This window comes from Typopeltis vanoorti, chromosome 21 (genome assembly GCF_054136105.1).
Source record: "Typopeltis vanoorti isolate ZY-2024b chromosome 21, IOZ_Tvanoo_1.0, whole genome shotgun sequence".
Classification (NCBI taxonomy): Eukaryota; Metazoa; Arthropoda; class Arachnida; order Uropygi; family Thelyphonidae; genus Typopeltis; species Typopeltis vanoorti.
Window position 1 is genome coordinate 15,179,099 of NC_143569.1, and position 24,503 is coordinate 15,203,601.

The 24,503-nt window shown below is 36.3% G+C and overlaps 1 protein-coding gene across 4 annotated transcripts in view; it reads right to left on the bottom strand.

Moving 5' to 3' along the window:
• LOC150094641 (tudor domain-containing protein 7-like) overlaps window positions 1-24,503 on the bottom strand; it is a 624,604-nt gene that overhangs the window by 121,237 nt on the left and 478,864 nt on the right. For all 4 annotated transcript variants that reach the window (XM_090410991.1, XM_090410989.1, XM_090410990.1 and 1 more), the window contains exon 20: window positions 9,081-9,196. In XM_090410991.1, coding sequence (XP_090267117.1) covers window positions 9,081-9,196 — 116 coding nt within the window. The remainder of the gene's footprint in view (window positions 1-9,080; window positions 9,197-24,503) is intronic.

Genomic DNA, 24,503 nt, shown 5'->3' on the forward strand with positions numbered 1-24,503 from the left:
TCAAGAAGCAAGAAGAAGTTTTTTCGCTTTTTACGGATCCTTTAATTTTGAAAAAGCTGCTATTTGTTCAAATGGAACTTATTGATTTCCAAAATAATTCCATTCTAAAAGCGAAATACCAATGAGTTGGTGTACCAAAAATATACAGTTATTTAGGTCAAAAATATCCAGAAATAAAAAAGTTTGCTGCAAATATTCTATGTTATTTTGGAAGCACCTATTTATGGAACAATTATTCTCATGTATGAAAGGTAACAAAACAGCCCACAGATCAAGATTAACCGAGTCAACCTTTCTGTCATAATGAAGGTCATATGCTCACAATCTTTGAGTCCAAATTTTTTTGCAGGCTGGTTAATAAACTTCGTCAAGTGTCGGGAAAAAAATAAAATACTGAAATTAAATTATTATAATTATATTATGCAAGTATGTATATATATATATATATATATATATATATTTTTTTTTTTTTTTTTAACCTGAAAATATTATAATTTTCCCCAAAATATTTTCAGTAAAATTTAAAAATTCAAAATATAGACCCCCCGCTGCCAAAAAAAAAAATTTATATATAAGTATTTTATTTCAACGCAAACAAAAAATTTCAAACTAACAGGACGCTCTGTCAATTTTTGTGATGGTTATTAATGAGAGTTTATACTTTTTTTTAGAATATATAAATATTTGATTTAAATAAAATTTAATTTCGTTTTAATTTGGATTAAATGCTATCTATTGTAAATATTAATATAATCAAAATATTCTTTATATATATATATTTTTTTGAGTTGTCAATCATTATACTATTATTTTATGTCTTGTAATGCTTAGAATAAATAAAATTTTTGTTATTAATTTTCCAATTTATTTATACTCATTTTTTCACTTCCCTTCGATTCTAATTAGTGCAAGGTTTTTTAGTAATTTTTTGCAGCCCACTTGAGATACAGTTTTATAGCAAATGGCCCACAGTTCAATTTGAATTTGACACCCCTGCTCTAGAGAATTCCATGAATCTGTACATATAATGCACCTTTGGCAGTGTTGCAGTCTTATGCAGATTAAGGTAAACTCTATAGCAGAGAGCTCAGCAGTGAAATTACTACATTCTACTGGGATGTGAGCAGATATTCTGCTGTCAGGGAAGACCGTAGAAGATCTCACCAGAGCCTCTGATTTTCAAACATCTGTGAAAACAAGAACAAAATCAGACTATTCCATTCTATGTGCTGGAAAGAGCTGCTCCCAGACAATAGATATATATGAATGTCATGGCAGTAGTATATTTGATGTATTTGATGGCATCTGGGCAATATTGTCTACCATAATATTTACTCTAGTGGTAAGACTTATACGTTGGTTAGACATAACTGGTAATTAATTTACGGAATTAACAACGCATATAAAGTAAATTAATTAAAGATAACTTTAATGAATCACTTCTATATTTCGACCATGTCACATTGTCATCTTCAGGAACATAAAGATATGGTATGTGCACTACAGGAACTAACAAAGCAAATGAGGAAGAAATTAAGACACTAATTTTGTTCCTAAAGTCCTAATGGTGCCCTCTTGCGGGCTAATTTGGTAGTCTTGGCCGTTGGGCTGAAGTTCTCATAATGAAAGTCTCCCAAATTTGGGGCAGTTTCATGCACCCAAATTTGTTGAGGTTAGGAACGTTTTTTAGAGCTGCTGAAGATTCTTTGAATAATCTTTCGTATTTAAACTTGCTGCGATGGATTATTTTTGTCTTCTTCCAACGAATTTTATGGTGGGTATCTAAGGCATGGTCTGCCAGCCCAGAGCGGCTGTACTGGTGAAACCGGATGTAGTCTTGGTGTTCTGAAATCCTGATATTTGTTGTTCTGCCTGTTTGGCCAAAGTAGGACAATTTGCAGCTGCAAGGGACCTGGTATACACCAGGTAGGTCTAGGGGAAGTGGTTGGTCTTTGGTAGAGCGGATAAGGGATGCCAACTTTTTATATGGTCTGTAACAGGAAGTAAGGTCATATTTCTTGAGGATATTAGTTATTTTTTCAGAGGTGCCCTGGATGTAGGGGATAGTGATAGACTTGGTGTAGTCTTTATTGTTGAGGGGGGAGGGGGGTTGTGGTTTTCAGGTTTTAGTATTTTTTGGATTTTTTTGGGGTTATAGCCATTGGCTAAGAAAGTGTTGAGGATGTGGTTTAGTTCCATAGTCAGGGCCTTGTCATCTGAGCAGATTAATTTTGCCCTGTTATATAGTGTTTTTATCACCCCATATTGTTGTGAGGGGGGGTGGTGGGATTGCTGGTGAATGTATCTGCCAGTATGGGTGGGTTTTCTGTAAACAGAGAAAACCAAAGATCCATCAAGCTGGCGGGTGATTAAAGTGTCTAGGAAGGGAAGGGTGTTGTTTTCCTCTTTTTCTAAGGTGAACTGGACTCTGGGATGTTGGGTGTTTAAGTGTGTTAGGAAGGAGTGGAGTGAGTCTGAGCCATGTGGCCAAATAGCAAACACATCATCCACATAACGAAGCCAAATAGTGGGTTTTTGTGGGGCGGAGTTTAAGGCTTTTTCTTCAAATGTCTCCATAAAGAAATTGGCCAAGGGTGGGGAAAGTGGTGAACCCATGGCTGTCCCCTCTATCTGTTTGTAGAACTTTCCTTGCCAAACGAAATAGCCTGAGTTCATTGTGAACTGAAATAGGGCTGAGATATCAGGAGGAAACTTGGCTTGGATGAGCTCAAGGGTTTCTTTGAGTGGGACATTAGTGAATAGGGAGGAGACGTCAAAACTGACCATTATGTCAGTGTGAGGTTTTTTATACTGGCTTTAAAGTGGACCGAGTTTTTTTATGTGTGATGGTGTGTTGCCAGTGTAGTGTGTGAGCATTTTGGCTAAATGTTTGGCTAATTTATATGTGGGGGGAATCAATGCCATCCACTATGGGACGTAATGGCACATTTTGTTTATGTATTTTTGGGAGTCCATATAATTGGGAGGGTCTAGAGTTATAAGGTTTAAGCTTGTTGGTGACTTCCACAGGCCAAGAAGTGACTTTCTTAAGGAGTCTGTGGATAGTTCTAATCTGAGAGCTGGTCGGATTATATTCAATGGGGAGGTAAGTAGTACGGTCTCGTATTAAGGAATTTAGCTTACCTTTGTAGTCTTTTTGATTGAGTACCACAGTGGCACTTCCCTTATCAGCTTTGGTGATTACTATTTTTTTTTTGTTGTTTTTTAATTCTTGTAGGGCTGTATATTCGTTTTTGGATAAGTTGGATTTTGGAGGTTTGGCTTTAGTGAGAACACCGACTACATCCAGTCTCACGTTGTTGGCGATATGGATAGGCAGGTTGCGAATTCCACGCTCTATTTGAATCATGATTTCTTCAGCAGGAATCCTTTTTGGAGCTAGGGCGAAATTGTGACCACGTGAAAGTGCGGTGAGTGCTTCAGGCTTTAAAACTGCCGACGAGAGGTTGACTACTGTGTTAAGTGGTGGCTGGGGCACAGAAGTAGAAGTCTTGGTCAGGTTTTCGTATTTTTTTACGTGCTGACTACGTATTTTTTCGAATTCCTTTCTTGCCGATATGCATGATATGTCATGGAGTATCGACCATAGATCAAGGCCGAGTGTGTTAGAAAGCTCTTCCTCTAGCGCCCGTACGTTTTTGTTTTCGTCGGCAAGGAGAACGCGCGTCGCGGTAATTTGTTCTCTTAACAGGGCGAAGCTAGTGCGGTTATAAATGCGTAGAGTTTTCTCGGAAGTGAAACGGTGCTTCAATTTGACACAGTTGGGGATCACTTTGTTATCCCGGCAGCGTTTTAGGAACGTCAGGCGATTTATTTGTCTCGATATCTTTAACCTCAATTTGCCGCAACAACAAATATCAGGATTTCAGAACACCAAGACTACATCCGGTTTCACCAGTACTCTTGACTATGGAACTAAACTATGGCCCTGACTATGGAACTAAACCACATCCTCAACACTTTCTTAGCCAATGGCTATAACCCCAAAAAAATTCAAAAAAAATACTAAAACCTGAAAACCACAACCCCCCTCCCCCCCCTCAACAATAAAGACTACACCAAGTCTATCACTATCCCCTACATCCAGGGCACCTCTGAAAAAATAACTAATATCCTCAAGAAATATGACCTTACTTCCTGTTACAGACCATATAAAAAGTTGGCATCCCTTATCCGCTCTACCAAAAACCAACCACTTCCCCTAGACCTACCTGGTGTATACCAGGTCCCTTGCAGCTGCAAATTGTCCTACTTTGGCCAAACAGGCAGAACAACAAATATCAGGATTTCAGAACACCAAGACTACATCCGGTTTCACCAGTACAGCCGCTCTGGGCTGGCAGACCATGCCTTAGATACCCACCATAAAATTCGTTGGAAGAAGACAAAAATAATCCATCGCAGCAAGTTTAAATACGAAAGATTATTCAAAGAATCTTCAGCAGCTCTAAAAAACGTTCCTAACCTCAACAAATTTGGGTGCATGAAACTGCCCCAAATTTGGGAGACTTTCATTATGAGAACTTCAGCCCAACGGCCAAGACTACCAAATTAGCCCGCAAGAGGGCACCATTAGGACTTTAGGAACAAAATTAGTGTCTTAATTTCTTCCTCATTTGCTTTGTTAGTTCCTGTAGTGCACATACCATATCTTTATGTTCCTGAAGATGACAATGTGACATTGTCGAAATATAGAAGTGATTCATTAAAGTTATCTTTAATTAATTTACTTTATATGCGTTGTTAATTCCGTAAATTAATTACCAGTTATTCATAATATTTACTACACTTTCTGAGAGTGCTCTTGTTTGTAAATCAGGTCATAGCAGTTTGATGAGTATTGTACAGATTCTCTCACTGTGGATAAAAAATAGTTGGCCATACTGGATCATCTGGCAAGGATTTTATTTTGCTTGTGTATAGTTGAGGCAACGGTTGATGTCAAATCGACAAGGATGGTTCATTCGTCTAACATAAAAGACTACGGATCGGCGAGGTTCAAATTGCTCCAATTGCAGTTGCTATGACTTGATCATGGATAGTAGCAAACTACTGCAGTGTATTCTCAAGTGTCAATCAAATTAGTGCAAAGAACATCTGTCAGCAACCCAAGAGGAAGAAGACAGGATTTATTTATTTATTTATATGGGGTTACTTCCCTTTCTCCCTGACCCTTTGGGAAAGGGGAGTTGAACCCCCTAATTAGGTGAGCTATAAGGGGCTCACCCAAGCCCTCTGTTAAATTTTTCTCAAATTTGCAAGCCTCTTGTTTACTTTATTTTTTCAAAAAAAAAAAAAAGCAAAAAAAAAAAAAAAACATTTTTGTGAAATATATTAAGTGACAAACTCATACGGTAACCTAACAAAGGCATTTTATTAAATAAAATATTACAGTTACTGTTACCATTTTACAAATAAGAATTCACTTTTGGCAATCACATAAATAAATAGGACTATAAAATGCATCTTGATTGGTACCGTTGATTATCACTAGAAGTATAAAAACAGAGAAATATAACGTACTTCAATATTATTGTGTTTAGATAATATTTATTTATTATTTATAGATTATTTGTCATTAAAACTAATATCACAAACAAAAGAAATTTATTTTGTTTATAAAAAAATGCAGACTATTTCATATGTGCGATTATAAAAGATTTTATACTTATATTTTAATAGTAAAAAATGTTTTTTTTATGTAAGATAAATTAACACAGATGATTGTGTGCAAATATTTCATGTTTATATCATGAAATATTGGTTTAAAAATGATAGCCTTTACAGGTTGTCCGTTCATACTTTTTGATTGGCATTTGTACACAAGCTGTATTAATAAAAGTTTTTGTGTGAAATACGGCTTTTTTTTGCTTGACGATGCGAGCCCTTTGTTAAAATTTCCATAGCTCATCACTGTGTGTGTGTGTATAAATATCTTATGACTGTAAATCCCTCATTAGGTTTGCATGTTCTGAGGGACGAAAAACCAGAGTTACTGGGTGAAAAAAACCCTCTATCTCCGTACGAGACTGGTTAACTCACCTTTAGTCAAAAAGACCAGATAAAGGTTCACCAAGTCATAGATGGGAATCAAACCCAGGTCTTTCCAACCAAAGGACTTCATCTATACCGAATGAGCTATGGAGGCTCAAGAAGACAGGATAAGAAGGGTGTGCATCACTTAAATTTCTTGTTAAATATGAGCCTCGAGAACTTGGCTTCTAGTGCAACTGACATTGAAGTGTGTCTTAGTCATAATTCCAGATCATATGAAGTTCATGTGACATGATCATGAAGCTCACAGTTGTGCCATTATTTCATGCATAAACTTTGTTTGCTTACACTTGGATAAAGTATGAAACCAAGAATATAATTTTTTGGCATCTTTAACTTATAGTATAACCAAGTGAAAAAACTTTCAACATCTATCTCTAATTCAGAGTATTTTATATGGAAATGTGACTTCAGCATTACTTCAACCTTGGTATCACTTCTGGGTCTGGCTCCCACTGATGAGACCTCAATAAAGCTCAAACCATTCTGGGTTTCGACCCTTCCCATAATACATAGCATTATACATGTCAGTAAGGATAATTGCTTTGCACGTGGGATACTAAGACAAGTGATGTGAAGTCATTAGCCTCTAAATGTAAGCAAAGTATATAATTTCTTGGCATCTTTAATTTACATTAATTCCACCTTTTTATCTAATGGTTTTAAGGATTCTTTCATCAAGAAAGTTTTTAACAGTTATGGTATCTCTACCTCTTCAAATATAGAAGAAGTAACTTTTATTCCTATCCCTTATGTGCATGGCATTAGTAAATGTATAGCAAAAGTTTTAAAACCACTGAATATTTTTGTTGCCTTTTGCCCCATCAGAAAAATATCCACCTTTCTCACTTCTCCTGAGCACAAGCTTCCACCTCTCAGTCATTTAGGCATCTATCAGATTCATTGATCTTGTGGGTTATCTTATTTTAGACAAACAGTAAAATCTGCTGCTATCTATCTAGAAGAACACAAGTCTTATCTTAAATACTATCAGCCTGAACAGTCTGGACTTGAAGGGCACGCTATCAACACTAAACACACAGTTCAATGAACACAACGAGAGGCCTTCATAAACATTGTTTTCTAACAGAATGTCTTTATAAAGAAAGATGTGAAACATTACTTCACTATCTGAACTTAAACAGATCTGATGGTCTATCTTTATCCCCTTTATGGGAGATAGTGCTTTTTAAATCTGCTAACTTTGCCTAAATATCTGTGTGTATGTGCGTTTTTTATTTTAATTAGAAAATTATTGACCTTATTTAGTTACGTTATATTAGCTACTTAAGTGGTGCTTTTTAGAATTGTCTGTTACTGTTTAACTGCTGTTCTATGATCTTGTACTGATGATGCCTATGATATGGCAAAAATTTAAATGAAAGTTTTTTATGTGAGTTTTTCTCCATTTTTATATTTCTCTTGATTAAAACTTTTTCATTTGTTTACAAAGTAAATTATACTTCCCAAGAAATTACAGTCTTGTTTAATCCTTTACCCAAGTGTACACAAACAAAGGGCAAAAAACAAAGATCTTCACAACTAGGTTCTTTGTATGTATACAGAGGCAGATGACTTTATCTACATTTCCTTTCTATCCCATAATGAAAACACACTTATTACACTTGGGTAAAGGATTAAACAAGAACACAGTTTCTTGGCAATTATAATTTACTTTGTAACCAAGTAAAAAAAAAAAAAAACTTTCTATAATTAAGGCAGTGTTTCAAACCAATTTTAACTTATGGATTTGAGAACCGAGTTCAAAACAAAATAGTTGATCAAAGACTATAAACACCCACCCCATATGAAAGTTATGAGAAATATTAAGAGAGTGAACTGATAGCATCAATGGTTGAATCGTATGAAAAATGAAAATAGCAGAAACGAAACTGACATTATTAGCATTGAAAAATATGTGAGCAGAGCTAATCTAAAGTGATACGGTCACTTAAACAGGATAGTAGAGGAAAAATTAGCATAACAGATGTTTGATCCCATGACTGCAAGTAAAGCGCCGAGAGAAAGACCAAGATCTAGGCAGATTCATTCAGTCAGAAGTGCTCTAGAAATCTGAAATATCAGATATGACAATATTGGAGTGATGACAAGTAGAAGACGAATTTCAAAGAAGATTACTGCTTGATTAGTAAAAAATCATGCAGTACTGTCATGATAAGAATTTCATTCATTCAAACTAAACACTTAACACACTCACCTGGTGCGTTTGTGATGACACACTTTTCTAAAGAAAAGCTTGCTTTGGCTTTTGAGGATAGCCTGGCATGGCCTCAGCCAACAGAACTGTCTGCTATTTTCCATATTACATTTTCCTTGATCATGTTAACTCATTTATCAAATCATTTGCTCATACTTCAGCCACCAACACTTCCCTGCTTAAGTACAATGGATACATCTTTTAAAGGTATGCAATGGAAATGGAACTAACCATCATCAGTGATAAGGAGTTTCAATTTATTTATTTATTCGTATGGAGTTTCCTCCTTTTTTCTCCCCCGTCCCTATTGGGGAGAGTTGAGCCCCCTCGTGGGGGGGGAGGTAAGTGGCTGTAGATCCATGTGTGTTCACGGGGCCGGTTTGTCTGCTTGCAGGATGAAAAATGCCAGATAAATTGGTGGAAAAAACCCTACTGTCCACGCCCAAGACCAGCTAACTTGGCTATGGTTGAGAAAGATCCTCAAATTCCTCATGTCTTCAACGGGAATCGAACCTGGGACACTCTTTCCCCAGTCATATGGTTGTGAAGCGCACAGCCACTAGGCTAACTGCTTGGACAAGAGTTCCAATTAACGTCCAACAGTGACTTGGCCAGTTTTATATTTATTTTAAGTAAGCTTGCATTTTAGTGCGTTGTAAGACCCATAAATATCAATTTTCACTGATGAATGGCATTCATTTATGATCTGAAAATAATTTAAGTATTACTGTATTTACACAAATTTTACTTTAAGGAAACATAGAAATCATTAAATAAATGGAAATACCTGAATAATTTTTTATCTAGGGCTAGAGTTTGATTAACCGATACTAATTCATGGGCATCAGTCCTCTTAAACAGTTCTACTTGCATGGGTACATTTTCTGTGGCATTTGATATGACCTAAAACAGACAAAAACATGCAACTTCAATTGAAAAGTTGAAGAATAATTCTTAAAATACGTTGGAAAGACTGTTGAAATGTTTAAAGTTTTTCCACTTAGTTATATATACTACAAATTAAAAATGCCAAGAAATCATATTCTTGGTTTCATCCTTTATCCAAATGTAAGCAAACAAAGTTTAAACAGTAAGTAACTACATGGCTAGGCAACTTGTGTATAGAGGTATGACTTCACATCGATTGCCTTCTTCAACCTTTTGGTACTGTCTACTGATGGACAAAGGTCTCCTCCATGATTTTCCAGACTACTCTGTTTTCTGCCTCTCCCATCCATCTCACTCCTGCAATTTGTTCCAGTCCATCCCTCCACCTTCTTCTTGGTCTTCCTCCATCCATTGGTCTTCACTCCGTTGTTTTTCTAGTTCATCTCCCATCACTGCATCTGGCCAGCCCATCTCCACTTAGCCTGTTTAATGTATTTTACAATATCCATGACACCTGTTTGAGATCTTATCCAGGTATTTGTCTTCCTATCTCTTAATGTTATTTTTAGCATACTTCTCTCCATGCAATGTTGTGTTATTCTCAGCTTTTTGTTTAGGGCTTCTGTTAAAGTCAATGTTTCTCAACCGTATGTTAGGACAGGAAGCATGCACTGGTAGAAAGCTTTCCTTTTTAGACTCATAGGGATGTTACTTCTGATTATGTTTCTCATTTTCCCATAAGCCATCCAAGTTGAATTCTTCGTTCAATCTCTTTTCTTTGGCAATCTTCAAAGGATAACAATTGGCCCAAATATTCATATGAACTAACTTGTTCAATTTCATGGTTTTCAACTTTAACAGTTCTATGGTTTATGTATTTATTCATCATTATTTTTGTTTTTTCTCTATTTATTTTTAATCTAATTATTCTGGAGGCTTCATTTAGCTGATTTAGCCTTTCTTCCAGATCTTCAAGATTATCTGCTATACCATAATCATTATGGTGATTCAATCATTGCCTTATGGAAGTGGTACCTTTTTTACTACGCGAGCTACTTTTCTATAAAAAGTTATTCGACGATCTACTCTCTCATACAGATCATGTTCCTCCAACCTGATATCTGATTACGCACAAAGAAACAACTACGAATAAAATATTTATTTCTCTATTTTGGAAAACCAAAGTTAGAAAAAAAACAACAGATTGATTACAAACTCAGAAGTTACAGGAAATGCTGGTCGATTAAAAAAAAAAGAAGTGAAATTTGGCATTGTTTGGACCTTGCAATATTTTCATAGTCAAGTTGATATGAAGAGGTGGCCAATCACAGATAATCATCCAAATGATCATTTGTAATTTGGTTTCTTAAGTGATTTTTTATGACGGTCATATCTGAAAAAGCGGATTCTGACAAGTATGGCGATCCGAAAAACGACAGAATTTTTCGTACAATATTAGTTAACATTGGGAATTTTTCATGTGCATACTTCCAAATGACTTCATTGTTTATTGATTTTAAATGTAAACTAATCTAAATGTTTATTATCTCAAGTTCTACTTCAGCTTGGTTTATGTTAAACAGCCCACTAATTTTATTTTAAATTTCTGTGAAGTTCAAGTTTTCTTGAAATGGATTATTGATAAAAAATACAATCATTTCAGTTCTATTAAAATCTTTAAATCTTGAATTTATTTCTTCCCCAACTAATTCTATTTAACGAATAAATTCTTTTAAATCATAGCAAAGCATTTCTTGATTTTGTTCAAAAAATTTTAATAAATATGGGAGATGTCTAAATTCGTGGTCATTTATATTTTTCTTTAATAAAAGTAAGTATTGTTGGAAAGTTTTTATTGAACTTAACATGTCAATTAAATTTTTCTCTCTACCTTATAACTCTAAATTTAAATTGCTTAATTTCAATTTTGAATAAATATATCCTTTTTCATCAAGAAAAATTTTTACATCGTTAATTAATACAAGAAATCTTTCTAAAAATTGACTTCTGCTGAGCCAGCAAACATTACTGTACAACAGAAGTACCCTATCATCATCTGCCTGTAATAAAAATAACTGCCGTTGCAGGGCTTTTCCTCGAACAGAATTTACAATTTTAAATGTAATATCCAAAATATCTTTTGTGTTTAATCTTTTACTACACAGTACTTGTTGGTGAATACAGTGGTACGTTAAAAGATCTGGATATTTTTCATCATTTTTACATAATGAAATGAAGCCTGATTTATTACCTATCATCAGGAGCACCATCAGTAGTAATAGAGACAAGTTTAAAAAGCGGAAGTTTGTGTTGTTTCACAAATTCATCAAATGCCGAAAAAATGTCTTCTCCCCTGGTCCTTCTCTCCTGGCCCTTAGGTCGATTGATTCATCAAATTGTAATAAAAACGCAACACACTGGTGAATGTCTGACATTAACTGAGTATTCAGATCAGCACTTAAAATTTCAACTCTTCTCATAAACGTTGTTCTGGAAAGTTGTAAATCTTTAATATTCGAAATGATTTCATTTTTAAAATTAGAAAATAAAGATTCTGCTGCTGCAAGAAACAATTCTTTTATTAATTCTCCATCAGTAAAAGGCTTTTTTTGCTTTTGCTAATAAATGACACACTTTCAAAGATGCAATAGTGACTGATATTAGTTTATTACTTTCAAAATCATATTTTGTTGTCCAGAAAGTCCTGCCTTTAAATTTATAATTTTTGATTTACAGATTTTGGAATTTTGGGGAAAATCTTCATATTTCGCATGTAGCAATTAAAAATGTCTCTCAATATTACCTTTTTTTTTTTTTTGGAATTGCTACAGATGAATTACAAATCAAACAACACTTTCCATTTACCACTGTAGAGAAAAAAAAAATCCGTTTTCCATGTCTTGGGAAAATGATACGTCTTCGATTTCTTTGATACACTCATGATTATCCTCAAATTAAATGAAACGCATACGATGTACTTTTGTTATGCGTCTACTTTTGCTATCCAGTCCTTACTGCGACGTTGCAAACTTTTATTATTATTTAACTTTGTCTACTTATAATTTCCATTAATTACTTGTGATGTATTTTACTCTATACTTTATTCTCTGTTATTCTAATTTGCTGTGCGCACTTTCTCTCTCTCAGAATCTCTCATTTATCTTATTACGTGCTATATTTATCTACCTTTCGCATTACGAGTCTTATGCCTAAGATATTAGAAAATTTATTTAAAATGAGACTGTGCCACTAATATTTTTGATTAGCAAAAAGAACTCAAATATACGGCTGGTAGATTTCTCTCTCTCTCTCTCTCTTTCTCTAACACAAATTCCTACTTAAAACTTTCACAAACAGTCGTGGTCTGTTCTTTTTCTCAATTTCACTTTGGCCAACTCACTTAGATTCCTGCTCAACAAGTCCGATTTATTTTAGAAACAGTGCAGTTGTAAATAAATGACAATTATTTACATTACTATGAAATATGCACAATTTTAACGTTAGGGAGATGGTTTTCTCTATCCATCTATAAAAACTCTTTAGCAAAAATTAGAACCTTCTTTCTTCAACATTAAAATACTTTTAATTAAAAGTATTTTAATTTTAAAATTAATGTTAAAAGTATTTAAACATTAAAATACTTTCTTTAACACATAAGGTTACCTACTCTCAGTTTACAAATTTTTACTTATTAATCTCTAAGCTTACTCATAAAGAGGTTACCTAAATCTGTGTTAAGTTATCTTTACACATTTGATATCAACTTCTAATTCCAATTGATTCTCTTATGGACATTTTTTAACACTATTAAACATATATCTTAAAAGTCTTTCTTGTATCAACTATAACAGGAATTATATAAAAGTTTTGAACTTAAAGGCTCTGTATCTCACATTCAGTCAAAAGTCCTTCACTAAAAGTTCTATGGCAATTCTTTAGTCTCAGATCTTCTTCAGCAAATTTTGGCTCGGCTGCATCTCGTCAGGAACGTAGCAGGTGGTGGGCTCATTCAGCTCCAGCAAAAGGTTACTCTCCCTCGGGGAAAAGAAAAACTTACGAGCAAAGGTGCTTCGGGAAATTTGCCTTGCCTTTTCTCCTCTGCTTGGGCTCATCGAAAATGTCTGGACGAATGCCTTCTTTTTCTGCCGTTTCAACAGCGAGAGCTGCCACCAACTGTTAACTGGATCCCTCTCTGGCCTGGAAACTTTTCTCCAGCAATTTGAAATCTTGTCTGCGGCCTAGAAGTAGTCTCTCTCTAGTGTCTCGAACCAAGAAGCTCCTTTCTGGAAGTGGAAAACTACTCTCTCAAGCAACGTGGATCCGGGCAGCTTCTCCGTCTTTCTGATGGAGACTCTGGACTGGGTGACCTCCTCTCTGACAGCAATTCTGAAATCGGGACCCCTTCTGCTTGCTTCAATCCCCTTTTTATTAGGCCTCCTCTGAGACCTCGCATGAAGTTTAGCAACCCCCAAAGAATCAGTATGAGTCTTTCATCTTAAGTTTCAAGTTCAGCACGCCTTTGGTTCTCCTCTGCTTTCTTTTGATTGCAAGTTGCCGTCCATCGGAAAGTGTTTGATACAAGTTTTAATAACAATCTTTCTAATGCCCCCATATACAGCTTTGGCGACAAAAACATTGCCTTTGTTTTTAACACTATAACATATTCTTATTAAAGCAGTATATACAGTTAGCTTCAAAAGTTATTTACAAAAACATCTAATACAAACTATACCGAGAAAACAAAGTTTATTTTTTTATAATATTCACATGGGACTTAACCTAAACAAAAAAACGATATAATGTGCTTTGGAATATTTAAGCTACAATCGACATTTTACACTTTGCTTGTAATCGTATTCATTCAGCTCGCTGTTTGACTTACACTGATCCAAATTAATTCATTTACCCAGACTTAAGAAAATTACTGATTTGACAATTTTAACGAAAAATAAATAAACAATAGCAATACACTTAAAGTGAATTAAAAATAATACAAAATAATGATAAATAAAATATTATGTTTTTAGTTTTAATTAAATTTGTAAGTAAGGAGGAATACACAAGAGATCAACCAAAAATCGTTCCACAATCGACGAGTTGAACACCTACCTTATGGGATACTAATTCAAATCAAGTAGCCCAGTCATGAAGTTACTTCATGTGCAAACCTTGTTTGCTTACATTTGGATAAAGAATGAAACCAAGAATATAATTTCTTGGCATCTTTAATTTTTTTGTTACACTGTTCTTCAAAATAGTGTGAATTCTTTTGTGAATTGTGCTGCATTTTTTTCTCAGTAACACAAGTGTTATTTAGTGGTTCTGCTTTTGGAGTTTCATTGGGTTACTGAGAAGCCTAGGTCACAGTCGGCAGCATTGTGGTGGAAGAGAAGAGAAGTTTTCGCTATCTAGTATAGTTGATTATAGCGTTATATTTATATATGTTTATATTTAGCATTTATTTATTTATATTTATATATATATATATATATATATATATATCTGTGATACAGTGTTCATATATATTTTTTGGCGATTAGTTTAGAAGTTATGTACTTGGCAGTAAGGAATGATGGCAGATGCAACTGCAATCATAAATGGCATGTCACAGAGTCCTCTGCCATTTAAGAACTCTATTATATGTAATATAACAAAGGACTTTGTGGCATGCATGCTTCCTGGGAGTAGGACATGTCGCGGGTAGAAGGGAGAGTGCGTATATGTGCAAAATGCAGACAGTGGGAGGAAATTAACGAATTGGATATATCGATAACCGACCTAGTTGCTTCAGGGATGGGAAATGAATGTCGGGAGACGAGTAGTGTCGTAGGAGAGAATGACGAGCGCAGTATGAATGAGAAAATAAGAGTTGGGAGTGTGGAAGACTTGAATGACTGTGAAGTTTACGGAGATGGTTTTGATTGGGTAAAAGAATGGCAAGTAAGAGTGACTAACTTGCAGAAAGAGATAGATGCGCTGAAAGAGGAGCTGGAATATCTTGTGAACGAGATTAGAAGTATGAACGATGAGATTAGGAGAATGGAAGAGATGTATGCAAGGCGAATCAGAGTAGGAGTGAGAGAAAGTTTTGGGAATGATACATGAGGAGAGAATAGAAGCAGTAGGAGAGGGGTTTGGGAATGATAGAATAGGAGAGTATAGAAACAGTAGAAGACAGGGAATAAGAGAGAGGTATGAGAATGACAGAAGAGGAGAGAATGGGAACAGTAGAAGAGAGGGAATAAGAGAGGTATGGGAATGATAGAAGAGAGGGAATAAGAGGTATGGGAATGATAGAAGAGGAGAGAATGGGAACAGTAAAAAGAGAGGGATTGAGAGAGTTATATGAACGATAGAAAAGGAGAGAATGGGAACAGTAGAAGAGAGAGAATGAGAGAGAATTATGTGAATGATAGAAGAGGAGAGAATGAGGATAGAAGAGAGAGAGAGTTATGTGAACGAAAGAAGTGGAGAAAATAGGATAAGTAGAAGAGAGGTAATGAGAGAGGTATGGGAATGATAGAAGGGGAGAGAAGGAACAGTAGAAGAGAGGGAATGAGAGAGTGTTATGGAAATGATAGAAGAGGAGAGAATGGTAAGAGGCATAATAAATGGTGATTCAGTGATCCGTGGTGTGCAAGATAGGATGCGTAAGGAGTGTTTGCCTGGAGGAACAATAGAAAGTGTGGCTATGGCAATTAAGAGGGGGTGAAAGGGTGGATGAGATGATTGTGATGGTAGGAACAAATGACTTGAGAGGCAATGAAAATTGGGCAGTGAGATATGAGATTCTTGCTAGATGTAGCACACTGAATAAGTCAGTGTGTCAATGCAGGGAAACTAGAATGCCCAAGGTGGTAGCAGGGGTGGCCTCTTGTGGGAAAGGGGACTTGGGAGAAGGGGGAAAACATCAGGTAGCACTAAGCCCAGTGGAGTCTAGAGAGAATAATGCTAGGTATAGAAATAGTGGAATTTTTATGCTTTATACTAATGCCTGGAGTATCTGGAATAAAGGAGAGGAATTGGTGGTGCTGATATCATCAGCCTGGCCAAAGATTATTGGGATCACTGAGATGTGGTTGACAGAAGAGGATATAATAACAGGAATAGAAGTAGCAGAGTACAGCAATTTTCAGCAGCATAGAAAGGGAAAGCGTGGTGGTCTCCAAAGCCTCCACTCTTAGAGGACATCAGTGACGATTTATGTCCTCTAAGAGTGGAGGCTTTGGAAGGCAGTGACACTAATGATTTTGAAGATTCTGAAAGCATATGGTGTGAAGTAAAGATAGGCAAGACGGGATATTTGGTGAGGAGTTGCTACAAACCAAGGAGCACAGAGGGTGGGGACCAGGAGATGCTTAGACAGCTGAGCTTGGCAAATGCAAGAAGAATGATTGTTTTGAGAGATTTTAACTACAGCAGTATAAATTGGGGAGAGGAAGATGCATGTAGCAATAAGGGAAGGGAATTTCTAGAATTCTTGAAAGACAAATATCTTAGGCAACATGTAATAGAGGGAACAAGAGGTTTAAGAGTTTTGGATTTGGTCATAACATCAGAAACGTTGATAATAAGTGAGATGACATCTCTCCCAAAAGTTGGAGAGAGTGACCATGTGGTTTTGACTTGGAAGATGAATAGACATGTAGGAGTATCAAAGAAACAGGAATATATGTGGAATTATAAGGCAGGTGATTACAATAGTCTTAGACATCAACTTGGGGAAGTTTCATGGAGAGAGGAATTGAAAGGCCAGGATATCATTAGTGCTTAGGAAATTGTGAAGGATTATTTGTTAGCAGCAATAGTAAGCTGGATTCACACAAGTGAAGAAGAGGACACAATTTGGTGTAAAGTGGATGACAAACAATATTAAACAGGAGCTGCATGTGAAAAAGAGGCTATGGAAGAGATATAAGGAGACATGTGAAGAGCAGATGCATGAAGAGTGACTAGCATGGTAAAGAAAGCAAAACTGGAATATGAAGAGATTGGCTCTAAGATCCAAATAAAATCCTAGGGAATTTTTTAGCTATGTGGCCAGTAGGAGGAGAAATGATTGTGAAAGAATGACATTGTGGGATAAAAATGGGAATAGAGGGACTAATGCAGAGGACATAGTAGAATTGTCCAATGAACACTTTATTGGTGTATTTCATCCTGGAGAAGTAAATTTCAATATTAGAGGGATAGGCAGGTTGAAGATTTAGAAGTGCAGGAGGAGAATGTGTTCCAAATACCGAGTACTCTGGATGTCAGTAAAGCTGTGGGACTGGATGGTATTTCACCACGAGTTCTGAGAGAATGTGCTAAGGAACTGACAGCTCCTTTTATGTGGCTTTTCAATGAAAGTATGGCTAGAAAGGTGCCAGGGAGTGGAAGGAAGGTAAGATAGTGCCATTGCATAAAGGTGGTAGCAGACCGGAAGTGTCTAATTATAGGCAAGTTTGTGTGTCATCAGTAGTTGTTAAGATCTTGGAGAAATTAGTTAAGGACTGTATAAGACATTGGGCAGATGAGGCTAATGTTATCTGTGAGAGTCAACATGGATTTGTGAGGGGGCACTCTTGTTTTAGTAATATGCTAGCCTTTTATAATAAAGTTACAAGAGCAGTAGATGAGGGAAAAGCATATACTGCGATTTTCTTGGATTTTGCGAAGGCATTTGACAGGGTGCCACATGATAAGCTGATATTTAAGTTGCAGCATATGGGTTTGGATGTCAGGTTGGTCAACTGGATTCAGGATTGGCTGTCCGACAGGTATCAGAGAGTTGTGTATGGTGAAGTGGTTTCAAGGAAGCAGAGGGTTACAAGTGGGGTCCTACATGGTTCAGTACTGGGACCTATATTTTTTAACTTTATATCAATGACATTGTCAATGGATTGCAGGGGGATAGTTAGTTGTTTGCAGATGATGTAAAGCTCGGAAGGGTTAAGTAATAGTGCAGATGTGATAGTCATGCAAGAGGATTTGAATAAGCTAGCCAGATGGGCAAATGAATGGGAGTATTGGTGTAATGCAGCAAAATGTAAGGTCTTAAGGTTTGGGACACATCGATGGGACGCTGCATACTCTATTGGAGGAGATATACTGGAGGAAGTAGAGGAACTGGGGTTGATGATTGATAGAAACCTGAAATTCAAGGGACATATTGCAAAGGTGGTGAAGGTAACACAGAGGATTGCTGGAATAATGAGAAAGACACTGACCTGCAGAGATTAAAACAGTTATCATTCCGTTGTATAAGACCCTGATCAGACAACACTTAGACTATTGTTCTCAAATTTGGTCCCCAGGATTTGAAGGGGATAAATTAATTGTGGAAAGGGTACAGAGGCGGATAACAAAGTTTCAGTACTGTACAATGTTAGTTACGGGGATCGTCTGAGGAAATGTGGACTGCAGAGTTTGGTGGATAGAAAAAGGAGAGGTGATATGATTGAGACTTTTCAACTGTTGAGAGGTGGTTACAGGGTTGACACTGGTGAGTTCTTTCGCTTGGTTGAACAGTGGGAAGGAGTGATGACAAGGGACCATCCCTGGAAGTTATGAAAGGAAACTGTCAACAAGAGGGTGAGGAGTGGTTTCTTTGCATGGAAAGTGGTTGAACCTTGGAATGCATTGCCTGATAGAGTGGTGAGAGCAAGAACAGTCAATGAATTTAAGGAGTGGTATGATAGACTGTGTTTCCTAGGAAGGACCTCCTGCGATGAGTCAAAAGATTATTAATATGTTCTAAACTAATAAAAACAGTAATTAACCAATTACTGATTAAAGTGATATAAGAATCCTTCAGACCCATATCTAACTTATAACTTTGATTCTAGAGTGAACATTATTGATTCACCATTTTTATGCAATAGCCTTGGCATGCCAAATAGGAAATAGCACAAGAAATTGCTGGTCTGGTTGGCTGAGTGATTAGCATATCTGCTCAACAACTAACACATTGCAGGTTTGAATCCTGTTATGGGCATGAATGCTTGCGATTGTTTTTAGGTGGGAAACCAGTGATTTGTATGTTAGAGGCCTGAAGTGGCTTAAAAAAGATTCATGTTTGGTCTCTAATGGGAGGGTTTCTGGACTATGTAGAAAGTAAAAAACAAAATCAATAAAATAGGGGGAAAAAACCCAACAACAATGGTACAAATGTACCATAGGTTTACAAATAAACCTTTGATAGGTGAGCCATATAAAAAAAGGTTAAACTGTCCATTTTCCCTCTGTCAACTCTTCAAGCATCTTTACAAGCCACACCATTAAACATATTTCAACTAAATGTGAAATATAATATGTTTCCGACCCAAGAATTCAATGAAAACCAAATGGAGGTTTGGGGAGAGCATTGAAAATAAAATGCACCATTTAACTAGCTATAATCAACTGCTTCATATACTACTTCTTAAACTGCAGAATCCATTCAAAGATGGTTAACTTTGCAACTTATTTTAATTGTTGACAGATTCTTACCTGAAATTCCACCGCATAATAATAGCAATTACACTAATGCCCCTAACAGTGAGTTAAGAAAAGCATGTTGTATATACTTTTATATATTTTTTATATTTTATATAAAAGTATAAAATCTCATAGGGTAACATATCTGAAAATAAATCATAAAAATCTGAAAATCCCAACTCTTTCAAGCTGCTTCAGACTCCTAGTGAGCAAGATGATCTCACATCAGGTGATGAAATCATTTATCATCCAAATACTTTTCATAAGCATCCATGGTACGAGTGAGATTTCAGTAGATTGCTTGTAAAGTTTTTTTGAGTACAAAGATAATAAAGGAAGACATCATGCACTCAGCCATCCAAAATAATCTGAGATGGTAATGGTTATTGCTCGTATGAAGTATTTGCATTAGGAAAAACAAACTGCCGAACTGAAGCCTTTGGGCTCTTTATTTTAGAAAATTAAATGAAGAAGATTCTGCAATCAAAATATATAGATAAAATATAACAAATTAAAATTTGCAGACAACATTGCATTACTTGCAAGTAGGGAAGAAGATCAACGAATTTCTGATAAAATAAAGGAAGAATGTATAAAATTTGGTTTAAACCTAAATATAGACAAAACAGAAATTATGCAAAGAGAATAAAGAAACACCAATCTGAAAACTGACATTGATAGTAAGAATTTAGAGCATGTCAAAAACTTCATCTCAGAGGAGTAAATGAGTCATCATCATCGTTTATTTATAAGTTTATAATTCTAAATATGGAAATCAATCAAAACAAATAAGTACTCTGTGTACACTAAGATAGGCCTTAGAGATTCTTATGTCGTGAAGAAAAATGAGGCTTCTCTGTCATATGCTAATTGATGGATCTCTGATGTGGAGAGTTGGGGGAAACAGGGAGAATATTGCTAATGTAATTTGAGTACAATGGTGAAATTACAAAAGATATAAACAGACAAATCAGTCAAGCATCCCAAACTTTTGGACGACTAAATAAAAATATGGAAGTCAAGCGACATCAAACAAGTAACGAAAGGAAGAATCTATGAGACAATGGTCCTCCCAATACTTCTCTATGGAAGTGAATGCTGGAATCTCAAAAAAGCTGAAGAGAAAAAATTATTAACTACAGAAATGGGTTAGCTAAGATTACTTGGAGTATCTCTGCTGGATGGACTAAGAAACAAACACATAAGGAAGTGACTAAAACAAGAAATAACAATAACAGACATTTTCCAAGAAAAAGACTGATGGTTTGGTCATATGACCAGAATGGACACAGAAAGGTTACAAACTAAAGCCCTGTATACAATGATGGAAGGTAAAAGAATCAAAGGAAGGCCCAGAATTAGATGGAAAAACAAAATAAACGAGGGCCTAAAAACCAAATCACAAGTGACACCAAACTGGACAGAATTGTTCAGACTCACTAGGGACAGACAGAAGTGGAAAGAGTTCATTCGGCCTCATCATCAAGCCCCATAAATGATGGAAGGGAGAAGAAGTACATCTATTTTTATAGCCAGATTCAAATTTGCTTAAGGGTTTATTACAAGAACATAACACCTTTGACATGGGATGCTTGGTTTGGTTTCTGACAAGCTCTCAGGAAAATTTGAGTCTGGCTATTAAAAAAAAAGGGATGGATATAGTTACTTTACCAGAATGAAGCCTTTGGAGCTCTTTATTATAATATTTGATGAACACATCTACTGAGAGTTTGCTTAAGAAACAAAGCTTTCTGACATAGGATTGCTAAGGTTGAATAGCAACAGAAAAACTCTTAGGCAGAAATTTCTATCTGGTCTCTGATGAACAGTTCAAAATAGCTGTCAAGCCAGTGAAACAGAACTCGAGCACTAATAAAAGGGAAATATTTGGGTTCCTGGACAAAGTTCATATCTTCTCAGTAGTGCAAACCAAGGCAATTTCTATCATCATCATCATCACAAACCATGGGATCATTGCCCGCTGGTGTTCGATGCCTCCTTCACTATCCTCTTCCACCTTTTTTTGTCCAGTGCACAGTGTCGCAGTTTCTGTAAACCCATTCCACACCAGTCCTTTTTGTCATCTATCCATTCTCTGTATGGTCTGCCTCTTCTGTTTACACCATCCATAATACCAAACATATGAATGCCTATCTCCCAGTCCTCACTCATTCTGCAGATGTATCCAAATAATTGCAGCTTCCATTGTACAATCTTCTGCATTAGATTCTCCTTTGGTTGTATCTTTCAATAGAGCTATTCATTTGTGATTTTCTGGACCCATCCTAGAATCTTCCTGTAACAAGTTCTTTCAAATGCCCAAAATTATTTTTCTTGATTCCTTATTACCCACATTTCACATCCATACAGTGCATCGCTGAAGATGCATGTTTCCAGTACTCTTAGTTTTGTTTGCAGGCTGATCACATTACTTTTCCAGATGCTATCTATGGCCTTCAGATTTGTTTTTCCCTTTGCAATCCTGATCTTTATTTCTTTTTTATAGTCCAAAATCATATGTCATTTTATTTCCCAAATATGTGAATTGTTCTACATTTTCTATATCATTTCGATCCACTTGTATCTTTTGTTTCATGTTCTTCTCACCAAATGAGAGGGCGCTAGTGAGTCAAGCATGGCGCACGTGTGTAAGAGCTCCAGATTGAGATAAGTATTCTTGGAATAATTAAGTATGTATGAGTGTTTGTTAGAGTAAGAGCTGCTGTAAAAGTTGTGCGCTACCATTATTATTAGTGTGGGGGATTTTGTTTTGCTTAAACTTAATTATGAATTCGTGGTTATTATTATTAGACTTTAGAGTAGTAACCGGCAGATTAAACATGGCGGTGGCTTTATCATTCCATGACTAACTTAGATTTCAGTCGTTTCGTTAAGTGTGAGGTGTGTTATATGTATTCTTTCGATTACATAAATGATTTGTGGATGTTTAGGGCGGATGGAAGGAGGGTGTGTGCGAAGTGTGACCTGAACGAGGAATTGATGAATGCAAATATGAAATTGATGATAGAAAGTGTTAGTAGCGAGAATGGAATTAGTAGGGAAAATGAGTGCACATTCGAAAGAGAAGAATGGTGTGAAAGAGAGGCGAAAGAATGTTAAAAAAAGAGTGAAAAAGAAAACGAGTGATTTAAAAACCATAACGGATGTTAATAATGATGAAAGTGGCGGAAGGAAACGAAATTGAGAGAACAATTGAAACTACTGGAAATGGAGTGATGCAGGAATCGAAAATCGAAAGAACGAATCATAGCGAAAGTTGGACATGTTGGACCGAAAGTACAGAAGGATGAATGACAGTGAAAGTGAGAAGAGGGTGTCGAGAGTTAGAAAGTTAGAGAGAATGTGATGCAAGATTCAGAAGTTGAATTGGATGAGGAAAGAGATGAAATGGATATGAAATGTAATTAAGAAAATTCGGGTAAAAATTATTAAAACTAATCACGATTGCATGAAAGAGTTAACAAAAGATGAGTGAGTGACGCTATATGGCGACTCCATTATTAAAGGTGTGCTGGATGATAGGATGCACAAGGTATGTTTTCCAAGCAGTAAAATGAGTAGAATGATTGAGGCATTGGATATGAGAAGGGAGTGAGCAAAGGAGCGAATGATTTGACAGAGGACAAAGAGCAAGTCAGAATGTACGTCAGGAGGCTGCTTAGAAGGATAAAAGAGAATAGTGTGACAGGAAGGGTAGGCAGTGTGTTGCCTAGGTATGACTCTGGTGAGATGAGGCAGAGAGCAAGAATTATAAATGATATGCGGGCTGAAATGTGTGCAGAGATGGGAGTACAGTCTGTTAATGTGCGGAATGAGTTTGAAGGAAGAAGTGAACTGTATGAGAGCGATGGACTGCATATGAGTGGTTATGGTGCGAGTTGCTTGGAGAGACTGCTGCTGGAAGGTAGAGAAGTGAGTAGAGTGCGAGAGAAAATCAAATCAAGCGGGAAGTGATGTGGAAAAGCAGGAGAGATTGAAGAGGTGGTTATGAATGAGGAATATGAGTATAAAAAATGAAAGAATGGGTGTACAAAAGGAGCAGGAAAACGGGGAGGCTCAGGGTGGACAGGGGTATACAGCGTGAGAAAGGTGGATGCTATGAGCGGAGGTGAAAGCATGTGTAGACAGGAAAGAAATGGGATGACCTGGGATCAAGAGGAAACAGTTGGAATCGAAAAAGGGTTTTAAAATGAATAAGGAGAAAGGGAAATGGCCCCAGTCGAGCATAAAGCGATCACATCGAGTGAGTGATAGTGCATCTAGCTGTAGATCCAGAAATGAGCTGTTGTGTTTGTATACAAATTCTAGAAGTATAAGAAACACAGCAGATGAAATGGTTGCACTAATTGAGTCTGTTCACCCAAAGATTGTCGGAATAAGTGAGACATGGTTGGAAGAGGATGATATCCTGACAGGAATAGAGATGGAAGGGTATGATGTGTTTTGTGAGGATAAAAGGGGTAAAAAGGAAGGGGGAGTGCTATTGATGACAGAGAAAGAGTTATGTCCATACAAAGTAGAGATGCAAGATGGAAATGGAACCAGTGGTTTTGAGGCAGTATGATGTGAGATAAAGGTGAATGGAATGAAACACTTGGTTGGATGTTGTTATGGACCAGGTAATGTGGATGTTGGCGATAATGAAATGTATAATCAAATCAATCAAGCAAATAAGAAAAGGGTGATCATTACGGGCGATTTTAATTAGGGTAATATAGACTGGAATGATGAGATAATAACTGGAAGTAAAGAAAACGAGTTTGAGTTTTTGAGGGATAACTACCTCAGACAATATGTAACAGAGGGCGCACAAGGATTGAGGGTCTTGGATTTGGTCATC